At 39.4% G+C, this 21,888-nt stretch overlaps 1 protein-coding gene across 5 annotated transcripts; it reads left to right on the top strand.

The window, feature by feature from the left end:
* The first annotated feature begins 5,245 nt into the window (after window positions 1-5,245).
* LOC122300628 lies at window positions 5,246-21,712 on the top strand. Of its 5 annotated transcripts, none has more exons than XM_043111423.1 (4): window positions 5,247-5,912; window positions 15,700-15,741; window positions 17,329-17,370; window positions 21,308-21,712. In XM_043111423.1, the coding sequence occupies exons 1-4, from the start codon at window positions 5,403-5,405 to the stop codon at window positions 21,389-21,391; spliced, it is 678 nt and encodes a 225-aa protein (XP_042967357.1). In that variant the 5' UTR covers window positions 5,247-5,402; the 3' UTR covers window positions 21,392-21,712. The 5 variants fall into 5 exon arrangements, with proteins under 5 accessions (XP_042967359.1, XP_042967357.1, XP_042967361.1 ...); XM_043111424.1 differs by lacking the exon at window positions 21,308-21,712 and adding an exon at window positions 18,362-18,617 and having other exon boundaries at window positions 5,249-5,912; XM_043111425.1 differs by lacking the exon at window positions 15,700-15,741 and having other exon boundaries at window positions 5,246-5,912.
* The last annotated feature ends 176 nt before the right edge of the window (window positions 21,713-21,888 follow it).

Genomic DNA, 21,888 nt, shown 5'->3' with positions numbered 1-21,888 from the left:
ATTACAAAGGCTTATTGGTCTAAAGTCACTAGCTTTCTTTAGTTCTTTACACTTAGGGATCAAAGCTATATGGGTATGATTAAGACTGGGATCCATGGGCTTACCATTTAGAAAAAGAAGAGCATTGAGGCATACCTCTTCAGCAACTACCCCCCAGTGGTTTTGATAGAAACAAGGGCCAAAACCATCTGGTCCCGGGGCCTTAATGGAGCCATTTGTTTCAAAGCTTGCTCCACCTCCTCTCTAGAGAAACTCTTTATCAATGCAGCATTCATAGAAGGAGTTACTCTCTCTTCCAACCCCACCAAGCACCCCTCAATCTCCTCACTACTAGGCTCAGAGGACTGAAAAAGCTTCTCAAAATAAGATCTGAAAGTTATTTCCACATCTTTGTACCCCACCTTTCTTCTATTTGCTTCATCATACACTGAGTTTATAAAATTCTTCCTTCTCCTTTGATTAGCATATGCATGGAAATATTTTGTATTCCTATCTCCATGCCTATACCAATTACACTTTGCCCTTTGTTTCCACTTTAAATTCTCTTTTTCTAATAAAGCATGCAGTTCCTTTTTTAAGCTCCTTATTTCACCTATATTACTGCTGTTCTCCTCTTGTTGTAAGCTTGCTAGTAGTTTTGTTTGAGCTTCAATCTCTTTTTTTCCCCCCAACCTTTTCCTTTTACTCCATTCCTGTAAAGCATCCCCACTTTTCTGCAGTAGATCTACCATAGATCTGGCATTCACCACTTCATTCCCATTTTTTTGCCATACCTTTTTGAGAATCCCCTCACAATCTTCTTCTAGAGCCCAACATGCTTCATATTTGAACCCTCTTTTCCTCCTCCCTCTTTTATCTTCTAGTTTCAAGATGTGTACCAATAAAGGCTTATGATCTGAGGTTCTAGCCACCAGAACCTCCACCCATGTATCTTTGTAGGACTCGATCCATTCATGATTTGCTAAAGCTCTGTCCAATCTTTCCTTAGTGAAAGACTCATCCTCATGAGAGTTACTCCAAGTGAACTTCTGCCCTTTCCATCCCAGATCATAAAGATTCCCCTCCTGCAACACTTCTCTGAACATCTCCATTTGTCCTTCAGCCCTTGTTCTTCCCCCCCATTTTTCATCATTTGTGAGAATTTCATTAAAATTCCCCACTATAAACCACCCAGCCTCGTTTGGAGGTTTAAAGGACTTCAACATATTCCAAACTTCCCTTCTTTTTGCAACTTGTGGCTCTCCATAAAAACATGTTAATAACCAGCTCTTTTCCCCTTCTTCTTCTACCCACACATTTATGTGTCTTTGAGAATAGTTAATAATTTCCACTCTCATGCCTGGTTTCCATAGCAAGATCATACCCCCACTCCTGCCCAAGGCTTCTACCACAAAACAGCCCTCACAACATAACCTTTTTTTTAGACTGTCAAAACATTTTTTCATGGACTTAGTCTCCATTACAAAGACTAAGCTGGGGTTATTTTTCTCTGCCATATAGCAGAGATCTTGAACTGTCTGAGGGTTCCCCAACCCTCGACAGTTCCAACTCAAGATTTTCATAATGCTTGGCGGGGCTGTAAAACAGCCTCCGCCACTACAATTGAATTTTCAAGCTCCTCCCCCTCACTGCCCCATCTCCCTTTCTTGTACCTTCCTGTACTCTCTCCTACCACACCCTCATCACAGTCTATTTTTTTTTCTAACTGTTGGAGTTGCAACCACCTCCTTCTTCCCTTTAGCTCGAGCTTTTCTTTTCCAACCTCCTTTTTTCTGTAACTGTTTCTCCACCTCAGTGCTCCCCCCTTCACCTCCTTCCCTTCCTGCATCACTAGCACATTACAGTCAATATCCTCAACCAAGTTCTTACCATTACTGTTTTTTTCTGTCCCTCCACCCATAAATTCCTGTAAACCCTTCTCAGTACTGTTCTTTTCCCCTTTAAATTGATTTTTTTCTACCTCCTCTTCTAACCTTCCAACCTTCTCAGTCTTATCACTCACAGCAACCTCTCCCCTTTCCCAACCAGATTCCCTCTCAGTCATCTCCTTGCCTTTTTGGCTCCCCTCCTCACTCATTTTCTCTTCCACTTTCCTCCACCAATTTGACTCCTCCCTCCTCCCTCTTCCTTCATTAAAAACCTTTGGTTTTTGAGCAAACTTTGCTCGCAACCAAGAGCCATATTGTTGCTCCTCACCCTCCTTTATCAACATATCCCGGTACATCCCTCCTCTCCATGGACAATACACCCACAAGAGAAGCAAATTTTTGGTAACTTCTCATATGTGAAGGGAACCCAAAAACTGCACCCTCTCACATTGATTGTTCTTCCTCGTGCAATTGGCTTGGTTAAGTCCAAATGAACCTGAATTCTCAGAAAATTCCCCCAACCACTGCCATCCTCCTGCACTTCTACATCCTCCACCTTCCCCACTAAACCACCAATTTGCTCAGCTTTTACTTTTGTCATACACGAGAGAGGCAAATCATGCACTCTCATCCAGAAGCTTTTCGAATTAAACTTAACTCGATTAATGGGAGTGAATCCCTCAAACTCCTTAAGCACTAGGAGCTGGTTGTCAAACAACCAAGGTCTACCAGACCATACTCTTTCTTTGTCAGCAATCGTTTCAAAACTTAAAACAAAGACATTCGAACATACCTCAGTAAGCTTCACAGCCTTGCTTAACCTCCATATCTTTGCCAACATAGCTTCCAGTACCTCCCTGCTTATCATTCTTGATGAGCAGATTTTCCCCAACAGACTCCTCTGTTCTTTGTAATCTAGTTCAGACGTAGAGTCATCATCCAGATTGATGTCCACCTGCTCCTCTTCCCTCAGCCTTAACCTCTTCCATTTCTCCTCTAAGGATTCCATTCTGTCTTCCTCTGAGAGTTCGTCGTTCTGTGTTTCTGCTCAAAATGCAGAACTCCTTAGCCTTCCGCCACCCCCTAGCCACCGTAGGCACGCCTACCTCGCCCTCTCTCTGTGACTGAAACCACCTCCGAATCTTCTCTCTACTGTCCAAAAAACTCAAAAAGCCGTTATAACAAACTGCACGTGCCTATCGCACCACTCACACACCACCTCTTTTTTCAGAGAGAAAAAAGAGAGGAGAATTATTTTCAAGTTGTAAATTGATTACAATGTATAGGAGAACACGACCGAAAGAATAAAAATACAATTTCAAGAAGACTTATTTTATTTTATAAATTTTATTTATCATCTTCACGTATCACATATGTTTTTATTTTTTTATTTTTTTATTAAATATATGGTATATAAATAATGAATAAAAAATTTAAATTAATTTAAAAAGAATAAAATTAAAAAATTAAGAAAATAAAAATAAAAATAAATATAATGTATGAAGATGATAAATAAAATTATTCTTTTTTAAAACAGTTTAAAAACATAAAAAAGATTTTTTTGTAAGCCGATAGGAGTTAATTTTAGTGAAAGTTTGTCACTGGGCGGCGGGTTTTTGATAAGTTGCTTAACTAAAAAAATATATAAAAATAAAATGAAATAGAAAAACTGAGAAATAATAAAAAAAAAATCAAACAAAAAACAAAGTTGGGTTCCAGCTAAGGCTCTCTGGATGGGTTCCATAGAATATTACCCAAAAACTTGCAAAACAAAAAAAGGTGATCAATAACATTGCACAATAATAAGTACAAGTTGTAGCAGTTTTTTAGGACCACTTGATCAGGCAGCTTAAATTCCAGGCGCGTGATGTTCGGTGATTCAAATTGAATGGTCTCGATTTTCCAAGATCTTTAAATTGTCAATCGTTGGATTGGTTTGACTTGGTAATTAGGAAATGTTTGTATAGTGAGTTACTATTGAGAGTGATTGTCAGAATTGATGGTTTAAAATTAGGAAAATTGCAAATGGAGCGATAATTTGATAGGTTATGTATTTTTCCTAAAAAATATGTATGTTCTAAGAAATATCTTTGATCTTGTTTCAAAAAAAAAAAAAAGAAATATCTTTGATCTAGAATATGACGAGAATGTCTTTGGAATTGTAACGTCTATTGTGATTAGTTTGGAATTGTAAATTCGTGCAAATTAAAGACCATAAAAACTCTGGTTTTTAATAGATCAACAGACTGACTGGAAATTGCTGGCATAGGTGGTTCCTACTTCACTTCCTATACGACTCGGTCTTTTGCAATATGTCAACAAGTTGATACTTTTTTTATTGAATGATATTATATATAGTTGTAGAATATGTAAATATTATATAATTATTTTTAAAAAAATAAAATTTATAATTAAAAATTAATTTTTCTTCATATAGATACATATGAATTTATTTTTTAAAAAAACTACCCGATTTTTACACAATCACAATTATTTATCTTTCTTATTGGTTTGGTTGGCACTTATTTCAAGTAATTTCTTTATTTGATGCTCTAGAAGTCGCTAGGATGGGTTTAAGTCAAATGATGTGTCCTGTCTGTACTTTTTATTCTGTTCTTTCCGCAGCCAAGTTGCTCAATATTCTATATTATTGTCACAGGCCCAATAATTAACGGAGATTTCTCTAGAATGGTGTTATAGGCACAGTTGATAGTTTTCGTTAGAACTACTGTTAGGTAAATTTTTTTTTTTTATTTTTTAAATTATTTTTTAATAGTTTTAAATATTTTAAAAATATATAAAAAAATTATAATAATATTAAATAAAATTTCTTAATTATTAAAAAAAAGGAAAAACTTAAAAAAAAAATTGGACGAGCAGTGGCTTTAATATTTTCTATTTCTTTATGAGTGCATTTTAATATTTAAAAAGAGAATAGTATTTATTTAAAGAGAAATTTTATTTATAATCTTTAAATAGGAATTATATGTCTAGACTTTTTATTAAATGAAAAAAATATTATTTTAAGAATGATATTTTTATAATTTTAAAAATAAAATTACATAAATATGTATTGCAATATTTAAATAAAAACTATACTTAGCATTTCTCTTGCTTAAATTGGGTATGGATATTTTGAATAAACTGGTTAATTAAATAGAAGCAAGCTAGTGGGAGTTTCTGGGTCAATGAAAATTAACGAGGACTTGGCATTTTGATTGGTTGAAATACGACATATAGAAGAGAGATTTTTTCTCAATTCGTATCGCCCACGTCAGTACTGATGAGTTTGGTGTACATTGTCAGCATCCAGTACCACGTGACTCGTGAGCATCTCCGAACGACCACTTTACACGGCTTGGCTAATGAGCCAGCTCCAGAAATAAGGTCTATAAATAAATATTTCTATAAAAAATTAAAGAGAGTGATCCAGTCGAATTTTCTGTTCCAAATCAAGTGGCTGCAAGATATTAACCCTTTATAAGTAGTACTCACGAAGCTCGATCAAACTCAAAGGCCCTGCTCACAGGAATAATGGATTTAATCGGAATCAACGAGTTACGCATGGCTGCTTTCGCATACTATCACAATGCCTCCCAGGACCTTCAGAAGCAAGCACGTGCCTTCTTTGATGCGATGGATATAAATCGGGATGGCCGAGTCAGCTTGGGTGAGTTTATCACGTTCTTCCGAGAACACGGTTACGACTGGATAGACAACGGCAGGTTCGGGGAGTTCGACCGCGACGGGGACGGGAACTTGGATTTCTACGAAGTCCTGACGTTGTACTACGCCATTAAAACACGAAGTGCGTGGTGCCGAGTATGCGGGACGTGGCTAACGAGGCTTTATTTTACATGCGTCACATGCTTTGACAGCGGTGGCGACACCTACGATCTTTGTCCCGCCTGCTATGCCAAGCATGCAAATAATAGGCCCCATCACGGGCCGAATGGTCATCCCAACATCTTCCTAGATAGCTATGTCTTGCTACGGGCCAGGAGAGGCCAGACGCCTGCTGCTCCTCCAAATATGAGTCTGCAGGTAAGGAAATGTATTTTGCGATTATTTTTCCCTTTCTGAACGACCTAGTGAAATTATTTATTATTGAGTCGAGTCACCAAAGCTTATATACCTTTTGTAGCCATCCAGTAATTTATACATCAATCTGTGAATACTTTGTATGGATTCCCCTAAACTTATCAAAGGATGCTGACGTGATAAAAAAAATCCTCAATATTAATCCTAAGTAGAATAAGAATTATCATCTTATAATTAGCATTTTTCTTATATAGCTTTTAATTAAGGTTGGTAGAATATTCTCAATCAATTTAATTTGAAATAAGTGGTTGATTTAATTAATCCTATATATAAATATATATATATATATATTACAATAAAATAAGAGGTTATAGTCTCATGATTAGTGAATTTTCTTTAATTTCACATTGAGCAATTACTATTTTGCCCTCATTTGCACAACTACATTTTTGTCTTATTTTCTAGTTCATATTGCACAATTACATGTTTTTTCCCTCATTTGTACAATTACATTTTTGTTCTCTAATTTATAATTAAAAACTAATTAGAATAGAGAAAAATCTGATCAGACGAAACTCAAGTGAGAGGTTAAGATGAGTGGCTTTAATAATCTAGATTGTCCCTAAATAACTATCTTCTATGGTTAATGTTAAATATTAGTTATGTGATGACCCGCTTTTGAGTGTATTTTCGCTGAAATAATTATTTTTATTTTAATTAATATATTAGTTTATTATTTTAATTTATTTACGTTTTAAAATTAGTTTTTAATTTAATTGATGTTGTGTTTTATTTCTTTTAGTTGTTTTGTGAGTTTTAATCTCTTTTTGGAGGTTTAGTTTTGTTTCCCGGAATGAGGATTAGACCTCATCTTTTCCCTACATCTCTTTTCCTTTTTCTCTTCTTTTTCCTTTTTTCTTTTTTCTTTTTTCTTTTTCCTTCTTTTTTTTTTTTTTCTTTCTTTTCTTTCTCCCCCGCGTCGAGCACCCCCCCCGGTTTCTCTCTTTTCTTTCTCCCTCACGCCGGATCGTTCCTCAGCCCAGCCCCACCGCCGCCGGCCACCGTGTGGCACACCACCCCCACCATCCTCTTCGTCTCCCTCCGGCGCACCTCCCCACCGGTTTCCACCCCCATCCGGCCGGCTGTTTGGCCGGAAAAGCCCTCCAAAGGCTGCACGGTTTTGGCTCCGATCCGCCGCCGTCGCTCCACCTCCGGCCACCATTTCTTCACCACTTCATCACCGGTCCCTTGCCGTCCTAACCCACCTATTTCCGGCCTCCAACGACCACCGGAACAACTCCTACGAGCTAGCTTTCCTTTTTGGGAAATCCGGCCTATTTCCGGCGATTCCACCGCCACCCACGGCCAACCACCACTTCCAATAGCTTCACAACCATCCCTAGACCATTCCCTATCAATCCCAAGCTCTAGTTTGTCCCCGTTCAAAAGTGATTTTTTCACAACCCACGGCCACAGTGAATTTTCACTGTGACGTTGCTTTTTCGCCGCCGTTTGCAACGCCGCTTGTTTTCTAAAATTGCCATATAGCGCTGTAAGTATTTTCCAAACCCTATTTTCAGATTTAAAAATATATTGCTCATTCAATTATTTAATCTGCTGGTTGGTTGATTCCGGACTGAGTCCGAGGAGTTCGGGGGTCGGATGGATGGAGGACGGAGTTGCTTGTTTTATTGATTTATGTTGTTGGATTATTTCATTATGCATTGATATGGCATTACATGGTGCATGCACGTGTGTTTTTGTTTATGTGTGAAAAGCCTGTGTATTGGCGTAAGTGGTCTTACGGGTGCGTGTGTATCACGACCCCAAGCCGGGATGGGGTATTATCCCGGTGGAGCTCCTCTGGTCACTCGGGAGCGAAATAAACTGAGTGATGTCCCCTAAGTTGTCGCTAGACGACGGGAGCGGGGGCTAGGGGTTGCTTGGCTACGAACGCGCCGGGCGCGGAACCGGGCATCGCTCTACGCACCGACTCTGTGGCCCTTCGCTGGTGAGGGCTAGAGGATGCTTGGCTACGAACGTGCGGGGCACGGAACTGGGCATCGCTCGTTAGGTGTCACATGCGTGGTGGTACTCTGCGGTGTGGCACTGGAACCAGGGTGTGCGGATGACCCCTAGGGGAGGTCATGGTGCATACGGATAAAATGTGACTTTGGCGTGCTTTTCGGAAAGGATGTGTTTTTGGGCCAAATGGGTTTTTGGCGTGTGTGGAAAACTGTGTCTTTGGGGTTTTGTGTTTTGGGCATGTTTCATGCATATTGTTTGAGTTCTATGTGTTTTATCTGGTAGTGTTTGGGTTTTACTTACCTGCGGTACCATTTTTGGTTCCGTAGCTTTTGGTGCAGAGTTAGAGGACGAAGAGGATGAGGCTGAGCCCAAGGATGCGGCTCCGCCGGGTTGCTGATGCTATGTTTTATATTTGTTTAAAACTGTATTTGTGTTTCTTGTAATATTTTATCTATGTACGTTTTAAACAGCTTGTATTACATTAAGAAAAATTCTGGTACTTAGTTATGATTTTCGTTATCCGCTGCGTGTTCTTCCGTGCACATTTATTGCTTTTGCACACACTTGGCACCGTCGATGGGATGGTGACCCGGGTTATCACCATCCGGACGTCTCGATTTTTCCGTGTTCGGGCGTGGGGATTTGGGGGCGTCACAGGTGGTATCAGAACGGCTTGGCTCTGGGTAAAACCACATGTCCCGTAGGCAGTACCAGAATGCTTTTTAAAGTTGTGTTTTAAAAATTATGTTAAGTACAGTTGTTTTATTTGTTTTATTTGTTGGAGCTTGTTTGTTTGTTTGTATTTATTTAGTTATGTTTTTGCAAGCTGGTTTCTTTTGTTTCTTGTTATGTGGTGTTGGTTTTGTTTTTGTTGGTTTTATGATGGTTTTATTTGTTTTCTTAAAGGAGGGTCAAGAGTGGTGTTGTGGCAGGAAAATGGGGAGACCAAGGAAATCTACCCAGGAACCACGGGACAATACCTCCAGGGATGACTCCCTAGTCGAAGCAATACGGCAGATGACAGAATTTATGCAGCAGAGTGCGAGGTCTCAACAGGCAGGGCCTTGGCCACAACAAGGACCTTGGCCACAACAAGGGGATCCTTGGCCACCATCAGGAGGGCCTTGTCCACCATCAGGAGGGCCTTATCCACCGTCATGAGAGCCTTGTCCGCAACAACGAGGGTATTGGCCACAACCAGGAGGTCCTTGGCCATATCAGGGAGGGCCTTGGATGTATCCAGGAGGGTCCAGTAGCATGGTGCAAGCCGGATGCACCTATGAGCGCTTCCTGGCGCATAGGACTCCACACTTCACTGGAAATGAGGATCCACTTCAGGCTGGAAAATGGATCAAAGATCTGGAGAAAACTTTTGAGGTGTGTGGATGCACTGAGGCGCAGCAAGTACTCTACGCCAGCTATCTCTTGCAAGGTATCGCTTCTGATTGGTGGGATACCAAGAGGGTGCTGTTGGAATCTGAACTGGGATCTTTCGCTGCGGTGACCTGGCAGCGTTTCAAGAAGGAGTTCAATGACCGCTTCTTTCCCGGATCAGTAAGGAAGCAAAAGGCAAGAGAGTTCTCCAATCTGGTCCAAGGGGGCGCGACAGTGGAACAGTACGCCCGGAGGTTCATAGAACTTGAGCGGTTTGCTCCTCACCTTGTCGCCACTGAGGAGATGCGAGTAGATCGTTTCCAAGAGGGGCTGCGTCATGACATACGCCGTATGGTGGTCAGTCATCGGATATCCACTTTTCAGGAATTAGTGGATGTGGCTACCCTTGTGGAGCGGGAAAATAATCTGAGTGTGGGTTCCCCTCCAGGGCATAAGAGGCGGAGTTTTTCTGGTGAAGGAAGCAGCTCGGGTTCGCCCCAGAAGTTTGTTTAGCGGACCGGAACTCGACCTCCAACGTCCTCAGGTGTTCGTATGGGAGGACGGGTGCCTATTTGTGGAGCTTGTAATAGAGCTCATGAGGGCGAGTGTCGGATGAGTAGCGGACCCCAGTGTTACCGGTGCGGCCAAGTGGGACATATCGCTCGGGATTGCTCCGTCAGAGTTCAAGAAAGCCGTGGAGGTAGACACGGTGGAAGAACCAACCTGAGACAAGCAGTGCAAGCCCGGGTTTATGCTGTCACACCCGGAGAGGTGGATGATGAGGCACCAGCGATCCATGATGCTAGAGTAATTACAGGTATGGTTTAATTTAATTTTAAGTTGGATTTAATTTTTGGTGTTTGTGATTTATTCTTTGCTTTTTGGATTTCATGGGTTGATGTGTTTGGTTCAGGAAGAGTCCGTTTGTATGAGTTTTATGCTTGTACTTTGTTTGATTCCGGTGCTTCACGGTCATTTGTATCTTCCACATTTGCTCGGGTGTGTAATTTGGTCATGGAACCGTTGCCGAAGTCTATGGTAGTGGCTCTACCCGATGGTGAGATGGTGTGGTGTTCCAAGGTTGCTTTGGGATGCCCGTTAAATTTTGAGGGAAGGTTCTTGGATGCTGATTTGGTGGTGTTCAAGCTGTTGGGTTTTGATATCATCATCGGGATGGATTGGCTATACCGATATTCTGTGAGTATTAATTGCAGAAGTCGGATAATTAGCTTTCAGCTTCTAGATGGTGATTGTCTGGAATTTGCGGGGAGTAGATTAAAAGAAAAGCCGATGATTATATCGGCGATTCAGGCAAGAAGAGAGATTGCATGGGGAGCGGATGCATTCTTGGTTCAGATGGTGTCCACGCCGTCTGAGAAGAAGTCCTTGGCAGACATTCCAGTTGTGGAAGAGTTCCCCGATGTGTTTGTGGATGACTTGCCAGGACTACCCCCTGTTCGGGAGATGGAGTTTGTTATAGACTTGGAACCTGGAGCGGCTCCTGTGCATAAAGCTCCTTATCGCATGGCACCGGCTGAATTGAAAGAGTTGAAGACTCAGTTGCAAGAACTGGTAGAGAAGGGATTTATTCAGCCTAGTACGTCGCCGTGGGGTGCACCAGTTTTATTTGTTAAAAAGAAAGATGGAACCCTCCGTATGTGCATTGATTATCGGGAATTGAACAAGGTGACCATCAAAAATAAATATCCTCTCCCGCGGATAGATGATTTGTTTGATCAGCTTCAAGGAGCAGTTGTGTTCTCTAAGATTGATCTGAGGTCGGGATACTACCAGCTGAGAATCAGAGACCAGGATGTGCCTAAAACTGCTTTCAGGTCAAGGTATGGGCATTATGAATTTAAGGTGATGCCGTTTGGGTTAGCTAATGCCCCTGCAGCGTTCATGGATTTAATGAATCGAGTGTTTCGACCTTATCTGGATTCCTTTGTGGTAGTATTTATTGATGATATACTGATTTATTCCCGAGATGTTGAAGAGCATGTGTATCATCTTAGTCTTGTACTTGAGAGGTTGAGAGAACACCAGCTATACGCCAAGCTAAGCAAGTCTGAATTCTGGTTGGAAGAAGTTAAATTCCTTGGGCACGTAATTTCCCGGGGCGGAGTGGCTGTTGATCCTAGTAAGGTAGAAGCCATTTTGTCATGGCAGCGCTCGACTACAATGCGCGAGGTCAGGAGTTTCTTGGGGCTCGCTGGTTACTACCGAAGATTTGTAGAGGGTTTTGCTCGCCTATCCGGACCTTTCACAGCTTTGACTCGGAAGAATACAGAATTTGTTTGGTCAGAGAAATGTGAGAGAAGCTTACAGGAATTAAAGAACAGGTTGACGACGGCACCAGTGTTAGCGCTCCCAAAACCGCATAAGCCATTCGTAGTCTTCAGTGATGCGTCTAAGTTTGGTTTGGGTTGTGTCCTGATGCAGGAAGGACGGGTTGTAGCCTATGCATCTCGTCAGCTAAAGGACCATGAGAAGAATTATCCGACGCACGATCTAGAATTGGCTGCGATTGTTTTTGCCCTTAAGATCTGGCGGCACTTCTTGTATGGGGAAGCTTGCGAGGTATTTACTGATCACAAGAGTTTGAAGCATTTGTTTTCTCAGAAAAATCTGAATATGAGGCAGAGGCGATGGCTGGAGCTAATCAGTGACTATCAGTGTGAGATCAAGTACCATCCGGGGAAGGCTAATATAGTTGCTGATGCTTTGAGCCGGAAGTCACATTTGGAAGATGAAGCCGAGCCGTCAGATTTGGAGTCGTTGCTTTGTGGGATGAGAAGGCTCCTTATAGAGAGTTCGCAGCAAGTAGAGATTTTGTCTTCAGTTCTTGATATTCGGGTAACTGATTTTGAAGAATTGAAAACTCTCCAAAAAAAGGATCCGAAGCTGCTGAACATCAGGAAAAGAGTCCGAAAATCTCGAGGGTCGTTGCATTATAGCATGGATAATGATGGGATACTTCGGTTCCGAGATCGCAGCGTGGTCCCAAAGGACTCAGATTTCAAAGAACGGATCATGGCGGAAGCTCATGCGGCCCCGTATTCAGTTCATCCCGGTAGTACAAAGATGTATCGAGACTTGAAGAAAAATTACTGGTGGGATGGAATGAAGAAGGACGTTGCCTTATATGTGGAGAAATGTCACACATGCCGTCAGGTGAAGGCCGAGCATCAGAGACCTGCAGGTATGCTCCAACCCCTCCCTATTCCTGAGTGGAAGTGGGATGACATCACGATGGACTTCGTAGTGGGTTTGCCGAGAACGCCTAGTGGGAAGAATTCTGTTTGGGTGATTGTGGACCGGTTAACGAAGAGTGCTCATTTTCTGCCTGTTAATAACACCGACTCTTTGGGTAAGTTGACCCGTTTGTATGTCAAAGAGATAGTGCGGCTACACGGCGTACCAAAGAGTATAGTGTCGGATCGAGACCCGAGGTTTACGTCACGGTTCTGGAAGAGTTTGCAGGCAGCTTTGGGTACTAAGTTGAAGTTCAGTACTGCTTATCACCCGCAGACAGACGGCCAGTCAGAGCGCACCATTTAGACCCTGGAAGACATGTTGCGAGCTTGTGTCATGGAATTCCAAGGAAGTTGGGAAAACCATTTGCCGCTCATCGAGTTTGTATACAATAACAGCTTCCATGCGACCATTCAGATGGCTCCCTATGAAGCTCTTTATGGGAGAAAGTGTAGGTCGCCCTTGTGTTGGGATGAAGTTGGGGAGAGTAGGATAATTGGACCCGAAATAATTCAAGAGATGCAAAGCCAAGTCCTGATCATTAGAGATAAAATGGCGGTAGCTCAGAGTCGCCAGAAGAGTTACGCTGATACCAGGAGGAGAGAGTTGTCGTTTGAAGTTGGTGATTGGGTTTACCTTAAAGTCTCTCCCATGAGAGGTGTTAAGCGTTTTGGTAAGAAGAGGAAGCTAGATCCGAGGTACGTCGGCCCTTTTCAGATTTTGGAAAGAGTAGGGTCCGTCGCCTACAGAGTTGCTTTGCCCTATTATTTTGGGGATGTTCATGATGTCTTCCACGTATCATCCCTGAAGAAGAGCTTTGGACAGCAAGAACCACGCTTCGTCGACCCAGCGGGTATTCAGTTGCAACCGGATCTCACTTATGAAGTTGTTCCGTTGCAGATTTTGGATTGGAAGGAGCAACAGTTGAGGTCCAAGACGATACCTTTAGTTAAAGTGGCTTGGGGAGATCCGTTAGCTCAAGATTTCTCTTGGGAGCGAGCAGCGGACTTGAGGGAGCAGTACCCGTATCTGTTCGAATAAGGAAGGTATGTATCTTAATCTTGATCACGGATGGTTTATGTGCTTTCTTGTGGCTTGTTTTGAGTTGGTGGTTGATCTGCAATTTCGAGGACGAAATTGTTTTTAAGGAGGGGAGGATGTGATGACCCGCTTTTGAGTGTATTTTCGCTAAAATAATTATTTTTATTTTAATTAATATATTAGTTTATTATTTTAATTTATTTACGTTTTAAAATTGGTTTTTAATTTAATTGATGTTGTGTTTTATTTCTTTTAGTTGTTTTGTGAGTTTTAATCTCTTTTTGGCGGTTTAGTTTTGTTTCTCGGAATGAGGATTAGACCTCATCTTTTCCCTACATCTCTTTTCCTTTTTCTCTTCTTTTTCCTTTTTTCTTTTTCCTTCTTTCTTTTTCCTTTCTTTTCTTTTTTTTTTTCTTTCTTTTTTTTCTCCCCCGCGTCGAGCACCCCCCCGGTTTCTCTCTCTTCTCTCTCCCTCACGCCGGATCGTTCCTCAGCCCAGCCCCACCACTTCATCACCGGTCCCTTGCCGTCCTAACCCACCTATTTCCGGCCTCTAACGACCACCGGAACAGCTCCTACGAGCTAGCTTTCCTTTTTGAGAAATCCGGCCTATTTCCGGCGATTCCGCCGCCACCCACGGCCAATCACCGCTTCCAATAGCTTCACAACCATCCATAGACCATTCCCTATCAATCCCAAGCTCTAGTTTGTCCCCGTTCAAAAGTGGATTTTTCACAACCCACAGCCACAGTGAATTTTCACTGTGACGTTGCTTTTTCGCCGTCGTTTGTAACGCCGCTTGTTTTCTAAAATTGCCATATAGCGCTGTAAGTATTTTCCGAACCCTATTTTCTGATTTAAAAATATATTGCTCATTCAATTATTTAATCTGCTGGTTGGTTGATTCCGGACTGAGTCCGAGAAGTTCGGGGGTTTCTGATGGAGGACGGAGTTGCTTGTTTTATTGATTTATGTTGTTGGATTATTTTATTATGCATTGATATGACATTACATGGTGCATGCACGTGTGTTTTTGTTTATGTGTGAAAAGCTTGTGTATTGGCGTAAGTGGCCTTACGGGTGCGTGTGTATCACGACCCCAAGCCGGGATGGGGTATTATCACGGTGGAGCTCCTCTGGTTACTCGGGAGCGGAATAAACTGAGTGATGTCCCCTGAGTTGTCGCTAGACGACGGGAGCGGGGGCTAGGGGTTGCTTGGCTACGAACGCGCCGGGTGCGGAACCGGGCATCGCTCTACGCACCGACTCCGTGGCCCTTCGTTGGTGAGGGCTAGAGGATGCTTGGCTACGAACGTGCGGGGCACGAAACTGGGCATCGCTCGTTACGTGTCACATGCGTGGTGGTACTCTGCGGTGTGGCACTGGAGCCAGGGTATGCGGATGACCCCTAGGGGAGGTCGTGGTGCATACGGATAAAATGTGACTTTGGCGTGCTTTTCGGAAAGGATGTGTTTTTGGGCCAAATGGGTTTTTGGCGTGTGTGGAAAACTGTGTCTTTGGGGTTTATTGTTTTGGGCATGTTTCATGTATATTGTTTGAGTTCTATGTGTTTTATCTGGTAGTGTTTGGGTTTTACTTACCTGCGGTACCATTTTTGGTTCCGTAGCTTTTGGTGCAGAGTTAGAGGACGAAGAGGAGGAGGCTGAGCCCGAGGATGCGGCTCCGCCGGGTTGCTGATGCTATGTTTATATTTGTTTAAAACTGTATTTGTGTTTCTTGTAATATTTTATCTATGTACGTTTTAAACAGCTTGTATTACGTTAAGAAAAATTCTGGTACTTAGTTATGACTTTCGTTATCCGCTGCGTGTTCTTCCGTGCACATTTGTTGCTTTTGCACACACTTGGCACCGTCGATGGGATGGTGACCCGGGTTGTCACCATCCGGACGTCTCGATTTTCCCGTGTTCGGGCGTGGGGATTCGGGGGCGTCACAAGTTACGCACTTTGTTACCTTTCAATCTTACATACGACACACTTTGTTAGCCTCCCGGGACCTGGCACCAAATCCTTGTTCCACCCAGTATGGTCCTCATGTATTACACATAACTTTCTTTAATTATTTCATGCAGGCACTAGCTCCTCAACTTGTTCCTCAACGTCCACCTGCAAGGGTACGTATGTATGTTTTCAGATTTCTCGTATGCTATAAATATTCTTCTCTTCCCTCGATCACCATTAATTTCCCTCCCTTGATCAATTAGTCATTTGACATTTTCATGCCTTCTTCTATGCACATATATATATATATATATTAAAAAGTGCAATGTTAAATATAATCTTAGTATTTGCAAATCTCATGCACTTATTTTAAAAAACAAAAAATGGAATCCTTAATAAAAAAATAATTATTTAATGTGAGTGGCTGACGTAATTAATCCTTTCTATCTGTGTTTATATATATACATTACAATAAAATAAGAGGTTATGGCCTCATGAACAGTGAATTTTCTTTCATTTAACATTGAGCAATTACTATTTTGCCCTCGTTTGCACAATTACATCTTTTTTTTTCCCTCTAATTATCATTAAAAATTAAGGGGATGTTTGGTAACGTTTTTCATATCATTTCATCTTTTTTTCTTTTTTTTTTTTCCTAACATCACTCAAATATAAACACTTTCAAACTAATTGTTATAATTTTTTAAACTAATCATTACAATTAATAATTTAGGACTTTTTTATATCTCTTCTTAGATATATTTAAAAATAATATTATTTTTCATATATAATATTATTTGAAAAAATAACAATTATCTTCGTTATTTTTTCGCATGCCCTTAGTAAGTGGTGAGAATTGCTGTCTTGGCTTGCGTGTCTAACATCTTCATTTTCTCTCTTTTATTTGTTTTCCTTTTATTCTGACACCCTCCTTTTGTTTTCCCTTATTGTCTCCCATACTTCTCCTTTCTTTTATCTTCTAGTGTGCGACCTCTTCTCTTGAGTTGGGTTTTGGTAGGCTTATTTTGGGTCATGTATATTTCATCTCTTCCAATATATGTTTTTTTTTTTTTTTTTTTTTGAATGTCCTAATCCCCCCCCCCCCTCCTTCCACAGTTTCAAAAATCTCATTTAGTACTTATTTGGTCTAGGTGTCTTTTTGTTTTTCAACAATTTTTTCATACTTAATTACACCTATTTTTTGTCATTAATAAAATGTTACATTCACATTTTTTTTTTAACATCTAAAAAGAGGCAATAAAATGGTCTCAAGTTATTTGGTGAATTTACAAGCTCATTTTTTCTATTTATTCACACTTTTCCTTTCAAGTTTTCCACTAACTAGCTTATTTGGATTAGTTTTGTTAGTAAGTACAACAATGATCTATTATACAACTATCGATTTAACAATTAGATTATAGAGACTTTACAATATTCAATATTAGATTTAGCAAAGAAGTTTATTTTTGTTTACAAAATTTCATCATTTGCTTCAAAAATCTCACATAGCTATTTCTATTTTAATTTTATCGTTCACTTGAGTTTGATGGAGCTCAAGTGAGATGTTTAAATGGGTGGCTTTAATAATATTTTAGATTGTCCTTATATGATTAATGTTAAATATCGGTAACACACTTTGTTACCTTTTACTCTTACCTACGACACACATTGCTAATCCTCCCACGATGTACCAAATCTTAGTTCCACCCATGTATGGTCCTAATGTATTACACATAACTTTATTTAATTATTTCATGCAGGCACTAGTTCTTCGACCGGCTCCCCAACGTCCACCTGCAAGGGTACGTATGTATGTTTTTAGATTTCTCGCATGCTATAAATATTCTTCTCTTCCCTCGATCACCATTAATTTCCCTCCCTTGATCAATTAGTCATTTGACATTTTCATGCCTTCTTCTATGCATAGATATATTAAAAAGAGTAATGTTGAATACAATCTTAGTATTTGCGAATCTCATGCACTCATTTAAATAAAAAAAAATGGAATCCATAATAAAAAAAATAATTATTTCGTGTGAGTCCCAAGTTTAACTATTTTTTTTCAAAATGAATACGTAAAACTTACATATCTTAATACTATAAATATCATTTCTCTATTAAAAATATAGGATTTTTGACCATATATTACATTCGCTTGAATTAATTAATTAATAGATTTGGCAGAAATATTCTTATTTTTAACTTTCATTTATGAGATTTCTGGATTACCAATAAGCTAGATGGTGTTTAAAGAGAAAGTACTGTATATGTTTTTCGCCACCATAATACAACATTTTTAGATTGGACTCTTAAATTATCAAAACAATAGACGTTGCATCTTAAATTAGGCACCTTATATTAAATTACTCATTATTAAATTATTAATTAAAGTTTAACTGATGTGATTGATGAAAAATGAGTCATGTTAGACATTATATACAAGCTCATGAGGTACTCATGCGTAAGCTGTCCCATTTAAACCCTTTAAAAGAAAAAAGTTAAGCCTACCATAAACTATGTTTGTTTTAGTGGCCGAATCTCACTTTTTTCAAATAGTTCATATGGAATTCAATACGTCATTTTACATGAAAAATAGGGTATATCCTACTTCTTGAGAAGCTAGTCTTTGTTCAAAATACAATGACGATCAGGATCGATCTATATATATATAGTTGTTAGACCTCAAGGGTGAGTGCTTGCAGTAATCTATATAAGTACTCAATTTACTTCGCAAAATTTGCTTGATTTATGGCTAACTAACACCCGTATCTTGTTTCATTAATTTGCATTCAGTTTGATTGGTGGAATGTACTTCACGCACTTGACGTGGCAATAAACGCTGCAAGTCTTTGCAGTATCATGTGATATTGATATATGAGATGTGCTATATACAATCAAGCTAGGGAGTAACTGTCCCCTCAACTCTATTGAATTGTTTATTATATTTTATATAGAAATTTAAAAATACTCTAATTATGAGATGAGATGGAATGAACTGTTTTCCAAATCTAAATGAGGCTAAATGTAATTCTTGATTGTTCTTTCTGTACGTAAGTATTGCTTATTTATAGGGGCAATGCTAGGGATCCCGTTGGGAGATCCCGTTGCTCAGTTCTGCTAGTCTTTTTTTTTACATCATTTTTTAACTCTTTTAAATATTTAAAAAAAATCACCATATTACTAAACAATACTTTCTTAATCACTAAATAAAAAAATAAAAAAAAAATTGAAGAGAGAGTTCCAAGCAAGATCCCTGGCTTTTTCCTATTTATACGTGTCATGCTTTACTACAATTACGGGCAATGGGCACCGAAATTACCCAGCAATTACTACAGCTCAATATTACATCGTAAAGCTTCTTTACAGGCCCATCTTCACTTAAGCCACAAGCCCATCCTCTTAAGCCCATAAAGCCTTGTCAACACCCGTTGCCACTTGCCCTAGCTTCCATCATCGTATTCCATCTTAATCTTAGCCGCCATCTCTTCTAGGTGTGAGACAAGCCGTGACAATGCCATTGTCAGTTCTCTATCCTTTTTTCTTTGGAAGAAGAAAAAATAAAAAATAAAAGGTTTTTGATCCCTTTTCTGCTCCTTCCACCCCGATTTTCTCCATTAATTGCAATCGCCGCAGTTGAGGACAGCCTATTAAATTCCTCCAAACTAGCATACCACCCCTCCTCCCCTGCACTTGCTGACTTGCTCCTCTCGAATTCGACAATACCCCCATTAACTTTAGACCAATTCTTTGATAGCGGTGTCATCTCTTGCACTGATGGAAAGGTCATCACCGGCTTCTGGTTAAGGCATCGTAAATAGCTTTTGTCGTTTCTTAATGCTGTTCTCTCATCTCAGTGTACCTTCCGTGTTTGGATATCAATGAAGCCCACCGTTTCATTAAATTTATTCCAGTTCCCGATCTTTTTTTTCTCTGAGAAAAGGGCTTTGTTACATACAGTCGCCACACGCAATCTGCGTGCAGTCGGCTATACGGAATGAATAAAAAAAAATTATAAAAAATTTTTTTTATATTCAAGGGGACCTACATGAATTATAAAAAGTTATAAAAAGAATTTTTTTTTCATGTAGGTCCCGTATTAATTTTTTTTTTACAGCCGACTGCACGCCGACTGCATCTCCCGACTGCAAAAAGTATTTCTCCTGAGAAAATATTGGGAACAGCCACTATTTACTATTGCACACCACATACCCTATAAAAAATATCTATATATCTTACAAAAAGCATCCCTATATCCTATAAAAATCTATAAATATGTGGTATGCAACATAAATAATGGCTGATGCATAGTAAACCCCTTTTTCTCCCTCTCAAAACAAAGCTGAAAACATAACTCGTGTTAAACACCGCTTTATCAATCTATAGTAGTTGGCCACATTGGGTTGTGCGCAGTGCTTGCGCTTTAGATTTTTTCTTGCTGTATATATCCGATTATACGTGTGTATCCACAAATATGAATAAATTTATATACTGTAATATCATTTTATTTCTATTATAATAAGTAAAATGTGACATTAAATGATAAAAAATTATTCAATAAAAGATTGTCTAATGATAATAAATATGTCACATCTTATATAATATAATGAAAGTCGGATTATAATGTGATGTATAGAATTATATATATGTATATATAGTGTTGTGTATGTACATATATTATAGAAAATTATATACACTACACTACTACATTATTTTCATCCCATTATATAAAATATAACATATTTATCATTATTAGATGATCATTTGATAGATTATTCTTTACCATCCAATGATGATTAATGTGTCATATATTATATAATGAGATCAAAGTGAAATGAGACTGTGATATATCAGTATAGCATTACTCATATATTATATATGAAAATCTCTCTTTACAGTCGGATGGAGGTAATCAAGGCATAGTCGTTGTCTACGTGGAACAAATGAAAACGATATGTTTCATTTTTCCCCATCTTCTCTGCAAGGCTTATCTTCTCCCATTCGTGCTCCCCCTCCTCTCCAAGGTTTGATCTCCACGTCATGTCAAAATTCAAAAAAGAATGCACAAAAAACTATGGCAGGAGAAAATTACTTCCAATAAAAGTGCTTTTGAGACAACCTATTCATGTTCTTGTAATGGTAAGCCTAATTGTGAGATTTGGTCTGAATGCAAACTCTTCTAAGGGAAACTTCCCTTATTTCCCTCTCCCCATCCACCAACAACTACAGGTACTCTATCTTTCTCTCTCCCTCCCTATATTTCCTATGTTCGTGTCCTGAAATTTACCCAGTGGGAAGTTCTTTATGGGTTTTGTTGGTTAGCCTTCTAGGTTTCCTAGGTAGTTCTATTTTTTTGGGACTCCTTAAAATAGGTTTTGCTCTTGTTAGATACATCTCTCAACTGTCTGGCTCGCTTGGGACACCCATTTCTCTATATTTTTCTCTATCTCTCTTTGTACTTTATGGTTGGTCCTGAATTTAGGTTTATTTTGCTCACTCACTTGTCTTCTACCCATTTAGCTTCCATTTTCAATATATTTTCCAAAGTCTCTACTTCCCTATATATCTCACCAACATTATGATATTCTCTTCCCTTGTAATTTTGTAAACAAGGTTGGTGTAGATATATGTCGCCAGTGACTCATTGAGTCAAATCGTCCACTCAGTTTTCGTTTTAAAACATCACACTATTAGATTTCAATTGACCTGTCTCTACCATTTCCGTTTTGTGCTTCAAAAAAGTTCATTGCTCGGTCGTCGATCAGCTTCAAAATCCACAAAGAAGTATGGAAGCTTCAACCCACAAAGAGAATTCATGGTGAATAGATTGAAGAGAACCCCACGAAGAGAATGTAACTTGGTTATGTACGAGAAGCTCCACCCACGACACCCATAAAAGATGAAGGGAGAATCCACCTACGAAGACGAGGAAGCTATGCATGTGTATTTTTGTTCTTGTATTATATTTATATTTTTCTTTTTCTTTAATTAAATCAGCTGATGTGGCATTGTGGATTGCACCATGGTTACGCATGGCTATTGTCCATAAAAGAACTATTTCCCTTTGTTATTTTTTACAGCTCTTGTCGGTATTTATCGGTGCTTTAAATTAGCATATATGGAAGTATTTGATATATTTGGTATTAATGGATAAAGATCTTATATATATATATATATATATATTAAAAAGTTTTAATTGCAAAATTTACAAAACATTTATTATTTTATAATGAGTTAAAAATTATGAAATTAAAAATTAAAAAATATGAAATAATAAATCTTATATATCAAACGAATGGTACAAGTAAAACAACTCTTCTTGG

Source organism: Carya illinoinensis, chromosome 2, assembly GCF_018687715.1.
Source record: "Carya illinoinensis cultivar Pawnee chromosome 2, C.illinoinensisPawnee_v1, whole genome shotgun sequence".
NCBI lineage: Eukaryota > Viridiplantae > Streptophyta > Magnoliopsida > Fagales > Juglandaceae > Carya > Carya illinoinensis.
Note: the sequence above shows the minus strand (reverse complement) of the source record. Positions and strands in the feature narration are given on the sequence as shown.